The 13,327-nt window shown below is 44.4% G+C and overlaps 1 protein-coding gene across 1 annotated transcript in view; it reads right to left on the reverse strand.

Annotated features, from left to right (window-relative positions):
- Nucleotides 1–5,017: 5,017 nt before the first annotated feature.
- Nucleotides 5,018–13,327, reverse strand: part of Fam124a (family with sequence similarity 124 member A) — a 52,603-nt gene continuing 44,293 nt past the window's right edge. Inside the window, exon 4 of the mRNA XM_034497135.2 lies at nt 5,018–7,479. Coding sequence (XP_034353026.1) covers nt 6,697–7,479 — 783 coding nt within the window. The 3' untranslated portion in view covers nt 5,018–6,696. The remainder of the gene's footprint in view (nt 7,480–13,327) is intronic.

The following is a 13,327-nucleotide window of genomic DNA, read 5'->3' on the forward strand; positions in this document are numbered from 1 at the left end:
GGAATGTGGCATTTAAAGCCATTTAGTAACTAGCCCTCTATGTCCCCAAGTTAGAAGAAGCCTTTGTCAAAAGTTGAAAAAATATACTTAAGTTGAAAAAAATATACTTACATATAATTTTTATATTCAGGTTCCTGATTCTTCATAAATCCACTTGTTGCAATAACTAATTGTGACAAAGTATATTTCCCCTAAGAATCTTTTCCCCCAAACAACAGCTTCACTTTTATTCTCTCAAGCCTTTCCAGGGGACCCAGGAGAAGTGAAACCCAGCAAAGAGTAGCCCCATGGAACAATGGCGCCTGGGTGGGGAGGAGGCCACTTTCACTTAATCCCAGAGCTCTGCCACATCCAGGCCTGGTGTTCCCTGCACGAACTGTTGCTGCTGATGCTGTTGTCAGGGTATACAATGGAGGACTCCACAGTTTGTTTACATTTTTATTAGTTTTAGATTTATTTTATGTATATGAGTATTTAGCACATATATATATATACATATACACACATATACATACACATACACATATATACATAAAAATATATGTATATACACACACACACACACACACACATATATATATATATGTATATATGTATATATGTGTATGTATGTATGTATGTATGTATGTATATATATGCATGCCCTGGTACTTATGAAGGTCAAGAGTGGGATTCTGAAAGAGGGACAAGTACTCTCAACCATCGAGCCATCTCTCCAGCCCTCATTTTACTTTAATGCTGAGACTGAGCCTGTGCCCGAGGCAAGCTGGGTGAATGCTACAGCACTGAGCTATGCCCACAGTCCTCCTCCATAGTTGGTTTCATTTGCCCTTATTTTTTTCTCTATTTCTGTTAGTCTGATCAGGTGCCTGATAGCTGACAGACTAGGGGATTCATTCATTACTAGGAGAAGGGGCTCTATAAACACAGACATTTCTTCTGGTTTTCCATGGATAAAGACATCGGCCATGCACTTAAAGCATTCCTGGCTAAAAGCAGACCTCTGGATCTCCCTGGGGACCCTAGATGAAGGAATGTGATCCTCCTCTGCTTCGATGTTCCTACTCTTTGGGGCTTGAGACTCAAGGAACACCAGCAGTAAAGCCAATTTGTTTAAACAAGTAATCCTCTTGAGGCAAGTGTTCCAAAGGAGAGGTACTGTGGGGGAGCAAAGGCAGATGCTATCACAGGGATCCAGGACACTCACTTTTACCTTCCTGACTCCTGGTAGCGACACGCCCGCCCTGAACAGGGAGTAACTGGGACCCACAAGGACCCAGGAAGACACTCCTGGCCCAGAGCACTGAGCAGATCTTGGGCTCTAGCTCTTATCCCAGTAGTAACACCCACCCCACACAGTTCTGATACAACCAAAATAATAGGGAAGACAAGCTCCAGTCAGAGACAGGGCAGGTAGCACTAAGGAGATCCAGATGGCAAAAGGCAAGTGCAAGAACATAAGCATCAGCAACCCAGGGTACTTGGCATCATTAGAACCTAGTTCTCCTACACAAGAAAGTCCTGAATTCCCCATATCACTAGGAAAGCAAAATTCAGATTTAAAATCACTTCTAATGATGATGCATTTTGTGTTTTCTTTGACAGTTGTGTCAATATTTTCTATGGTATCTTCTGCACCTGAGATTCTCTCTTCTATCTCTTGTATTCTGTTGGTGATGCTTAAAGTAAGAGGACTTTAAGAAAGATATAAATTACACTCTCAAAGAATTTGAGGAGAACACAGGTAAACAGGTAGAAGCCCTTAAAGTGAAAACACAAAAATCCCTTAAAGAATTACAAGAGAACACAACCAAACAGGTGAAGGAATTAAACAAAACCATACAGGACATAAAAATGGAAGTAGAAACAATCAAGAAATCACAAAGGGAGACTACCCTGGAGATAGAAAACCTAGGAAAGAAATCAGGAGTCACAGACACAAGCATCACCAACAGAATACAAGAGATAGAAGAGAGAATCTCAGGTGCAGAAGATACCATAGAAAATATTGACACAACTGTCAAAGAAAACACAAAATGCAAAAAGTTCTTAACACAAAACATCCAGGAAATCCGGGACACAATGAGGGGACCAAACCTAAGGATAATAGGTATAGATGAGAGTGAAGATTCCCAACTTAAAGGGCCAATAAATATCTTCAACAAAATTATAGAAGAAAACTTCTCTAATCTAAAGAACAAGGTGCCCATAAACATACAAGAAGCCTATAGAACACCAAGTAGACTAGACCAGAAAAGAAATACCTCCTGTCACATAATAATCAAAACACGAAGTGCACAAAACAAAGAAAGAATATTAAATGCAGTAAGGGAAAAAGGCCAAGTAACATATAAAGGCAGACCTATCAGAATTACACCAGACTTCTCACCAGATACTATAAAAGCTAGAAGATGCTGGACAGATGTCATACAGACCCTAAGAGAACACAAATGCCAGCCCAGGCTACTATACCCAGCAAAACTCTCAATTACCATAGATGGAGAAACCAAGATATTCCACGACAAAACCAAATTTACACTATCTTTCCACAAACTCAGCATTACAAAGGATAATGGCAGGAAAGCTCTAATACAAGGAGGGAAATTATACCCTAGAAAGAGCAAGAAAGTAACCCTCTTCCAACAAATCCAAAAGAAGATAGCCACACAAAGATAATTTCATCTCTAATAACAAAAATAACAGAAAGCAACAATCACTGTTTCTTAATATCTCTTAACATCAATGAACTCAACCCCCCAGTTAAAAGACATAGGCTAATGGACTGAATATGTAAATAGGACCCAGCATTTTGCTGCATACAGGAAACCTGTCTCAGTGACAAAGACAGACTCTACCTTAGAGTAAAAGGCTGAAAAACAATTTTTCAATCAAATGGCCCTAAGAAATAAGCTGGAGTAGCCATTCTAAAATCTCCAGCCTGAGAACACAAAGGGAGGGACTCATGACTCCACCTGTATAGGTAGTTGAGGGTGGCCTTGCCAGGCATCAGTAGAAGTGGACAGCCTTGGTACCTGAAAGTTTGGATTCCCTAGTGTTGGGGAATTTGAGAGTAGGGAGGCGAAAATGGGAGGATGGTGGGAACATACCCTTATAGAAACTGCCAGAATATATGGATTAGACATGACAGAGGCAGGCTGCCAGAAGACTAGATTCCAGAATTCAAACAAAAAATTATCTTGATACTAAAATTTGTTTTGAGAATTGTATATTGCAGAATACACAGCCTCGGTGTATCTACTCATCAAGTGAGCTGAGGAGACCTGCTCGAACCTCTGATGTCCTGGAATTCCAGCTGGATGCAGTGAAGACACAGATGTCAGAGGCTTATCAATTTACTCTTCCCCCTGCCCCTCTTCTAATATCTCAACACCCATAATCAGCTTGAAGAAGTTAGTGAAGAGTCAGCACCCTTATTCCCTAGGCTTGGGGACTGAGGTGGTTAATATTGGGCTGTCTTTCTAGGGGAAAGTAGTGGTTTTGTTGGAACAGGGAGGATTAGCTAGGATTTATTGCATAGCCATAACCTATTGGTAGAAATATGTATAGTTGTGATTATGATGGAGTTATAATTTCTTAAATGGTACAAAATTTACTTTGATTTCAAATTTAAGGTTTTCATTGGTATCAGCTTCTTATTGATATAAAAGTGAGATTAATATTGTTACTCTCATAGGCATTGTGCCTGTATAACACATTTAGCAATACAAGGCTTAGACCCAGTCCTTCTTTAACTTTTTAAACTGATTTGAGATGGTTAGCCTGTGAGTTAAGGGCCTATAGCAAATTCATGGCTCTGAGTTTATTGTTAGGGTGTTTTCTATATTTTATTTAGAAATAGCTGAGAGGAGTTAACAGACAACAGTCCAGATTGCCTTACATGGATAGTTGGTTTTCAAAACGTCAGAAGCCCACAGAATTGACGTTACAAACATTTCTATATTAATGTTCATTTTGATTAGAGACCTGTCTGCTCCTGACAGCTTCCTGTCTTAGATTTAAGAAGAAATTGAGCATCTTTGGAGCTATTCCAATTGTGGTGAGACAGCCACTAGGCAAGAATTGCCTCTTTTCATCTACAGACAAATCACTGTCCAAAAAAGGACACACTTGCGGAATAGTTGACTGATTATATCTGTCAAGACAGAGTAATTAGCCCTTAATAATTCTGCATCACTCGGTCTGTCAGATGATCCTGGACCAGAATGCTGAAGATTGGATGCTCCAACATTTTGTAGTATAGGGACTGTCCAGGTGTTCAATGGTCTCTATAAATTGGCTAAGTTTTAGAAGCTATGCTTTGTGCTTCCCATAATTTCAGTTAACTCAGTCATTCTGGATTTCTGATGGGGTTGAAGACTTATAGTCTCATAGCCAATCCCAGCTATTTACTTTGAGAGAAAAGATTTGAGAGGATGGTTTGCAGCTGACATTCATTCTAAAGCCAAGAAAAAAAGCCACTTCAAAACTAAGTCTTTTAGTTAGGAGGGATGACAGAGGTTCTGTTTAGTCAACAACATGATGGACTGGGTATTAGGGCTATCTTGTATCTTACTGACACAAATTGGTATAGTTATGCTCTAATTGTATTTTGAGAGAAAAGTTTTATTTTAATAGGAAGGGTGATATGTAGGAGGAGCTAAGGTGGAAGGAGTAAGGAGAGGAAGAGGAGGAGTAAGGAGAGGAGGAGGAGGAAGAAAGGAAGAGCTAGGTGACAAGGGGGGGGACATGGAGGCAGATGTTCACGTGTCTCTGCCAGTCAAAGATAGTTGATACATATAGGTTGGGTGGGTATTGGGTTACACTTCTGATTGAGCATTACCAAACTTATAAAGCCTTTGATTAACATTAAAAATAGTATAAAAGCAAAAAGGAGAAGTGGGGATGGGATAGGGGTTTTCTAGGGAGAGGAAATGGGGAAACAGGATGTCATCTGAAATGTAAATAAATATCTAATAATGAAAAAAAAAGAAATGAATTCTGATTGCAACTCAGCCACTCCCATTCACATATCTTTTATTTTTTCATGCTGCAGTAGAAGCGATAGCAACACATTTGGATAAAGTTTAAAACATGATTTGACAAACTTTAAAATATTTATCCTTTAGCCCTTTTCAGAAGTTGACTTAATTCTGATCTGGAATCAGAAGATATCATGTTTTTATTTATTTACACTGGAGTAGAACCCAGAGTCCTGGGAAGTCCAAAGTGTTTGAGGCAAGTCAGAGCCCCAGGGTTTCCTTGTGAGGATGATGAACCCGAGGCTGATGGACAGTGATGGGTAAGAGAGCTTGAAGGCAGTGCTGGAACGGCTCCAAGGTTGCCTCTGAGCTAGAGTGGGCCTTTCCAGAGAGGGGGCAAGAAGCACCACGCTGGGCAGGGAACAGTTTACACCCATGCCTTTCTTTCCCAAGGATAAACAGAGCCTGGGGATAATTTGGCATTGCCAGAAGTTGGCATTCGGTGAGGTTTGGGGTTGTAAACATAGCCTTAACCAGGAGGTCCAGTCACCTTTCACACTGCGGCAGCAACAGATGGGGAAAGCTGGTGTGGCTGCAGCACACTCCCTGGAGGCTGGCCCTGTGGGGCAGCATTGCACACTTTCTTACTTTGGGGTATGGGGCGCTGGCTCACATGGACAGTCAAAAGGACAGCCAAAAATGTCCCAAACATTTTAACTGTTTACTGTAGACAGTGCTACAAAATACAGAAGATGGCTCTGGTCATTTATAGAGAGATATATGTAGCCCTTTTTAAAATGTGTGCTTTTTAAAGTCAGAGAATCTCACAGACATTTTCCCAGCACACCTCACATAACTTGTTATTTGTAACTGCAGGCAACGAGTTCTCTTACACAAATCAGTCCAGAGGGGACAGTCTGCAGGCTTACTTACCAACATGAGTCGGCTGAGGAAGAGTGTGCAAAACTAGGTTTCATACTCAGAGTATTTTGTAAGTGTGCAAGGCATTGGTTACTCATGCTAAGTCTTTATAAGGCGTGTTAGTCAGTTGTATGTAGGCCCAGATTTTCAAGTGTTGAATGGCTTCAAAGCAAGGTGTTCTGCTGTCTGCTGTAGGTTGATGGCTGTCCTATGAAGCAGCCACTGGAAGCAGCACTTCTGGATTCTAGGGTCCTGGGTCCCTGTGTGACTGTGGGCATCAGGAAGGCATGCATTCTGTACTGCACACTGACGCTGGACCAGTCACTGGATGGCCTTTCATCGTTCAACATTTTGGCCTTAGTTATTTTACTTTCAGAATATGAACAATTGTGAAGTCAGCTCTGGCTATGTTTTCTTTTTCATTTCAAATAATTATGTGAAGCATTAAATTGTAGAATTGAGCATTCAAAAATAGATTTTTATGATTTAAGTGTGTTGAAAATTTATTTCCATAAAAATGTTAGGTGTTTTCTTTCTTCCTTCCTCTCTTTCTTTCTTTCTTTCTTTCTTTCTTTCTTTCTTTCTTTCTTTCTTTCTTTCTCTCTTTTCTGAATCTCTGGAAATATGGCACCTGTCAGCTAAGGATAGGTAGCATGATCAACATGCTAACAGTCTCCTAAGACAGATAAAAGTTCTAGTCAGCTGGCAAATGACTGAGAGCACCCTGTGAACAAAGAGCCAGGCACAATGGTACCCGGGTTTCTGTGACTGAGTCTGTCTGAAAGCCAAGATGTGCTCAGATGTAGAACTCCTCCATGTCTTCAGCCTCAGGACCAATAGTTGTTGGAGGCAGTAGCATGTCTTGGACACCCTGTGTGGCTTTGGGGTCATGACATGGCGGGGGTGTGGATGACTTTGTGAGCAAGGAGGCACCAGAAGCCGAGAGGCCAGTAGTAGTCATTTCTGCAGGGCTGGGGGACCCTTTGGTGAAGAGAGGGTGGGGAACACAGGCTGTTTCTGGGCTCACCTCACTGGCAGCAGGCAGTGGTCCTTTCTTGGGACTCTTCTGTGCTGGCCAGTGGCTGCTACATCTCTCAGAGGAGATAGATACCTCTACTGTGTTGCAAAACCTACTGGGGGCAGAATATGCAGAGACCACAGACAGGTCTGAGGAGGACAGCCGCAGGCCCGTGTCCACATCTGTCTCTTGGGTCCCCTCTAAGTCATCAATGGACATGAGGCGGCTGGGCTTCCACTCTGATGCACTGTGTCTCTGGGAGTGAGTCGGTAGTGGCTGTGGTTCAGTTGGGGAGGGGCCTCCACTGGGCAAACAAAACAAAGACTTGCTTCTCTGGAAAGACCAGGCTGGGCTGGAGGTGCTCAACTGTGGGCTATACTCCTGTTTGCTCCCAGGAAGCAGGGCCATCTGGTTGGATGGGCTGTCATGTAGGGCTGTCTGGCTGCTGCCCTGTCCTGTGATTGGTGTGTCGATGGCTGTAGGAGGAGCAGAACGAGGCTTCTTCTCAGAGGAGTGATGCTCTCGGCTGCACTTAGGGACCTTTTTGTGTGTCCTCTGTGCCTGTGGAGAGAGGGCTCCATTAGTCTGAGGCTATACTGAGGCTCAGGACATGGGCATGTCAAAACTAGGTGGCTTTCTGGCAGGATGGTGGCATGCAGTGGGGGAGATGGCTGGATGGAGGTGGGGAGCCCATTCAGAAGCCACTGCAATGATGCTCCAGTTCTTAAGTGCTGGGACACATAAGCTACATCTGCACGATGATCACAGCCACTTCTTAGCTGTGCATTCAGAGGTGCAGACTCTCCTGGGATTATCTACCTGGCCTTTCTCTCTGTGTTTCTCAGTCTGCATCCTGTTTGGCTTTTGTCCACATGTCTTGCCAATCCTATTCCACCACCTATGCTCTTCATATCATATTGGCATCTCAAAGCTGTTATTAGTAAGTGTGACTTAAAGTCAATCAGCTGTGGCCAGCCCTCTGGGAGGCTACAGAGATGGCTCAACTGGTGAAGTACTTGCTGCACAGTTATGGAGACCTGGGTTTGGATCCCTAGCAGCCATGTAAAAAAAGGCAAGCATAGGAACATGTGTCTATCATCCCAGTGCTGGGGAGGAAGATGGTCAGATCCCTAGAGCTAACTGGCTAGTTGACCTAGCTGAACTGGTGAGCTCAAGGTTCAGTGAGAGTCCCTAGCTCAACAAGTAAGGTGGAGAGAGCTTGAGAAAGACACCCAAAGTTGACCTATGGCCACATGCATGTGCTCACATGCACCCAAATGCACATGTGAATATACACAAAACACATATATGCAACACACACACACACACACACACACACACACACACACACACACACACACAAATATTTTTCTTAGAGCCTAAATTATGACACTTAAAGACTACGAGGCAAAGCTCAAATGCATGGAGAAAGGTCACAGCTGCTGGTGGTTTTAAGACAAATGATTTTCACCATCCTTAAGCTTGGCTGGGTAAGAGAGAAAACAGGGTGAGCTTGTTGTGGGAAGGAAGCCCTGAGGGATGGAGACTGCTTCAAACTCTGGAGGGGCACAGTCCTCAGGGAAAACCCTAGTACTGTTTGTTTATTGGTAATTATGTACCACAGTGCAGCCACTGCTTGAACGGTTCCATTCTCCGTGAGGATGTCAGCACTCTGGACCTGCTTGAAAAGAGAAGCCAGTGGTGGACACAGCTGCACGACAAGCCAAAGATCAAGGTTCCCAGCCAAGTGACTGCTAAGGGACATTCAAGCCTGTCATTCTCATGTAGCCCAGTGGAGTCTAGCATGGCCGGCAGGAACACCGTGGGCTTGAACAGAGCTGTTGATGCCTTCACAAGCCCATATGTAGTCTCTCTAGTTCCTACAGCACCATGAAGGCAGGAAGCCAGAGAGAAACCTCACACCACACTGCTCTGAAGAAAGCTGGCAGCTGCTCCGTTTTGCTGGGGAGTGGAGGTGCCTGCTGGGTGTGTGTATCTCCAGGCTGGCACTGTAGATGACTGCAGGCACCCTGGGATGAGTGCTTGGGAAGGAGGCTGCAGAGATTCTCCTACCTTTCCCACATCTTCTAGACTCTAGGGCCAGGGCTGATGAACATGGGACATCTACCTGGACCCAGGCTGGTGGTTGTTCTTTAGCTTTACCCAGTGGGATCTCATCTGACCTAAAGACAGCCTACCTGTGCCAAGGATGGAACCTCTGATGTGTTTCCCTGGGGCTGGCTTTTTTCCCCTGCCTCGCTGCTTGACTGGGAACAATAGGGGCTGAGAGCGAATCCAGAAACTCTGCCCTAGTGGGATTTACCCGGAGTGCAACAGGAGCTTGAGTCTTCACTGTTGGCTGCCAGCTCTCAGGGGCACCCTTTCTGAGCCCCAGCAGTGACAGCAGAGATGCTGTGAAGTCAGCCTTCCTCCCTTCCCTCTGGATTAGGTGGGCTGGATGCCCCACTGGAATTCACAAGCTCCTTTCCTCACTATTTAAGGCACTTTCTCAAAGAGCAGAACAGCATGCATAAATTAATCTGTCTGAGCGAGCGAGTGCAGGCAGCCAGCCAGCCAGGGAGACCTGCTTATGCTTCTCATGTCACTAGGAAATTGGAATCCAGCTATGAGCTCGTCCTGAGACTGCAGCGCAGGCAGATTTCTGGGGAACTGAAGTGTTTTCCTGAGCCAAAACACCTTTCTCAAGTGTCTTAAGAGGCGCATTCGTAGACATGTGGGTAGAGACATTCTGTAAGTGCTAGGAGAGGTCACTGGATCTCCCTTCCAGAGGCCTGGAGTGTCTCCCTGCTAGTACAAGGTCAGGAAACCCTGCCTCTGCTTCCTCTTTCTGAATAAGGGCATCCTCTCTTGTTCTGTCCTCGGAGGAAGCATGCTCAGCATAGCACTGTCTGCTGTCTAATAAATCAAAGATGGACCTTTAAAATCAGGGATCAATAACAACGAGGGGCATCTCGAGGGAACTGGGTAACTGAGTCTCTGAAGTAACTGAGAAGCTGGAGCTTTCCTCTGCAGAATGGGTTCCACGTAAGAAGGTGGAGCTTGGCTCAAGAGAAAGACATTGCATCTCACCTCTCTTTTCTCTAGATTTTCATACGCTTTCTGAGGATACCATCCATGGTCAAAGCCTAGGCTCCATTGTGAATGGTCAGGAGAAAAATAAGGAAGAGAAGGAAGAGGAGGAGGCAGAGGAAGAGGAAGAGAAGGAAGAGGAGGAGGAGGGGGAGAAGGAGAAAGAGGGAATGAAGGAAGAAGAGGAGGAGGAGGAAAAGGAAGAGTGAGGAAGAGGAGGAGGAAGGCAAGGAAGAGGAGGAAGAGGAGGAGGAAGAGGAAGAGGAGGAGGAGGAGAAAGAAGGAGAAGGAGGCAGGGGAAAAGGACAGGGTAAACTTATATGGAGAAAGCCAGCTACAGTTTGTAACTCATGGCATTTGAGGTAGAAGGGTGAAGGGGATTACTGTTGTATAAATATTTGGTCCTTTAAGGGGCAGGAGGGATGACTAGGCAATAAAGAGCACAGACTGCTCTTGCAGGGGACCCACATTTGATTCTCTGCACCACACTCCTGGCAGCTCACACTTCTGTTAAGTCTTCTGGTCTCTGTGGGCACCAGGCACTCATGCAGGTGAAACACCCTTCACATAAAGTAAATATTAAAAGTCAAAGAGCTAGTAGTTTAAGCCAATGATCAGGAGTGTCATTTCCCTGCTAGGGAATCCAGCTATGAGCTCGTTCTGAGACTGCAGCACAGGCAGATTTCTGGTGAAGGGAAGCATTCTCTTGCCCAGCTCCTATCTGTGTCTGCTTAGACGTCTGCCCAGCCTCTAAGGCAAAGGGCAATGGGATGTTGAGCAGATGTATCTGGCTGGATACACCTCTCTTCTCCTAGAGAGTACTCATTTTCTTGGGCACACGAATAGGATCAGAGTTGCTGGACCCTGGGTGAGCATATTTTTAGTTTTAATAGACACTTTCATACATTCCAGAATTGACGGTATAATGTATGATTCTGCCAAAAATTTAAATGTATTTCAATTACTCCACACTCTCACCAAGATCTGGTATTATCATTGTATTTGATTTTAGCCCTTCTGGTGGGCAATGATATTCCATCATTGTGTTAATTTGTATTTCTTTGGTGACCACCTCACCAGGTCAAGATCCTCTTGCTGATGCCCTGAGGGCTGGAGTTATAGACCTGCACCACCGTGCATGACTGTAGGGAGTCTTTCAATGCTCATTGGCTGAGACTCTTTGTGTGTGAAGTGACTACTCCTTGTACATATTCTGGAGTTAATACTTTTAAAAAGATTTAAGCATCACAGATATTACAGACCCACCTGGAGCTTGTGGCTTTATTCTGATTGTTTTTATGATTGAGCACTTTTAATGAAGACATTTACATGTTTTTTTTCAATACTGTTGCTGCTTGTGCTATCTTAAGGATGTACAGGTGCAGGTGAGGTGACTCTGGGTAAGTGTTCACTATGCAAGCATGGCGCCTACTATAGTGAAGAGAGACAACTGAGTCCTGAGGGTTGTCTTAAGACCCTCATGGCTTAATCCCAGCACTTGGGAGGCAGAGACAGGCGAATTTCTGAGTTCGAGGCCAGCCTGGTCTACAGAGTGAGTTCCAGGACAGCCAGGACTACACAGAGAAACCCTGTCTCGAAAAACCAAAAACAAACAAACAAACAAACAAACAAAACAACAACAACAAAAAAAGACCCTCATGGCTGCTCTGTGGTACCTGCTCAGCTACACACATGCACACACACACACACACACACACGCACGCACGCACGCAGGCATGCACGCATACAGACACATACACATAGACACAGACATATACACAGACACACACAGAGACACACAGATGCACACAGGCACATATGCAGACACATAGACATACAAACATACACACACACACACACACACACACACACACACACACACACACACACAGAGAGAGAGAGAGAGAGAGAGAGAGAAATGTCACAAATGTCCAGTGTGTGCATATAGAGAGCCACCAATCTTTTAATTGTCCCTGGGGTATTTCTTCACTCACCTACCAGTATAAGGAACCCTATACGTCATGTTTTTGAAGCCTGTCAAGGGAGATAGCAACTGTGGGATCACAATGGTTCCAGAAGTGACATATAAACAGCATTGGGCCCTTCTAGGTGCAGTGTGGCTTTCCCGCCCTACCCCTGAGCTTGTGTTGTCTGGTCCTGTGTGGCTGCTCCACATTTCCAGAGACTGAGTCTCTGCTTGTCCTCTGTCTGTCTATTTGTCTGTCTATTTGTCTGTCTGTCTGTCTGTCTGTCTGTCTGTCTATCTGTCTGCATGTGTGTTTAAATAAAATAAAATAAAATAAAATAAAAATAGGCAGGAATTTGGTTAGTCCAATTACCTTGTGTGTATACACAACAATAAAAATTTATTATTAAAGAAATGACAATTTGTGTGTGTGTGTGTGTATTCTAATAAAAATTTTACTTACAAACCTAGATAGTGGGTCATATTTGGTCTATGGTCTTTAACTTGTTGGCCTTGGCTCAATTGCTTTTTCTATAAACTTTAAAATCAATGCTCTAATTGAATCAAACCCTCATCAATGAGTGAATTAGGACTGTCTGTCCACCTGTCTCCCTTTCAGCCTGGCCATCTTCCTTGGCCACTGCCCCATCCCCCACCCCCACCCCCTTAAAGCCATGGCAGCACCAGCCTGGAGCATTGACTCTTGGCCATGTCATGGCTCACAGAGGTAAAGACAATAGGCAGTCAGGAAGGGCAGGAAGGATGCATGCTTCACTTGTAAAGATATCCTACCCACTCACATGCCTCCAGCTCCTCATATGGAGCTGGGTGGGAGGAGGGCTGGCTCTGTTCAGCTGGACCACCATCTGCCTGGAAGAGGGAGGGGCTGGACTGGTGGAAAAGCTTCAGTTATGAAAGCATGGTGTTGCTTGTTTGTTCCTAATGTGGTGCCCCAGGAATATGTCAGGAACTCCTATTAGTCCTCTCTAAGGTGCTCTCCTGGCCAGAAATCTGTGTGGGCTTTTCTAGGTGGTAAACTGTAAATAAAAACATCAAATAATACTTGAAAACCTCATCTCTGAAGTGCTTAGAATTTAAGATGTGGATGTAGACACAGAGGACCTAGGGCTGGAAGAACTCGATGTTCAAAAAGGATGCTGCCAATTCTCACCAAGGACAAGGTAGAACACAAGCAGTGTTGCATGGCCTCAATGATGAGTGCATTGTCAGTTGTGGCAATGATGTGACATGAGGTAAGTTGGCATTTGTCTACAGAGACATCAGCCACTTTTACCTCCCGGGGACACCAGGGCTGAAGGACAAATCGGGTCTCTGAGTGCAACTGGGCCAATG

The sequence above is a fragment of the Arvicanthis niloticus genome, chromosome 3 (genome assembly GCF_011762505.2).
Source record: "Arvicanthis niloticus isolate mArvNil1 chromosome 3, mArvNil1.pat.X, whole genome shotgun sequence".
Classification (NCBI taxonomy): domain Eukaryota; kingdom Metazoa; phylum Chordata; class Mammalia; order Rodentia; family Muridae; genus Arvicanthis; species Arvicanthis niloticus.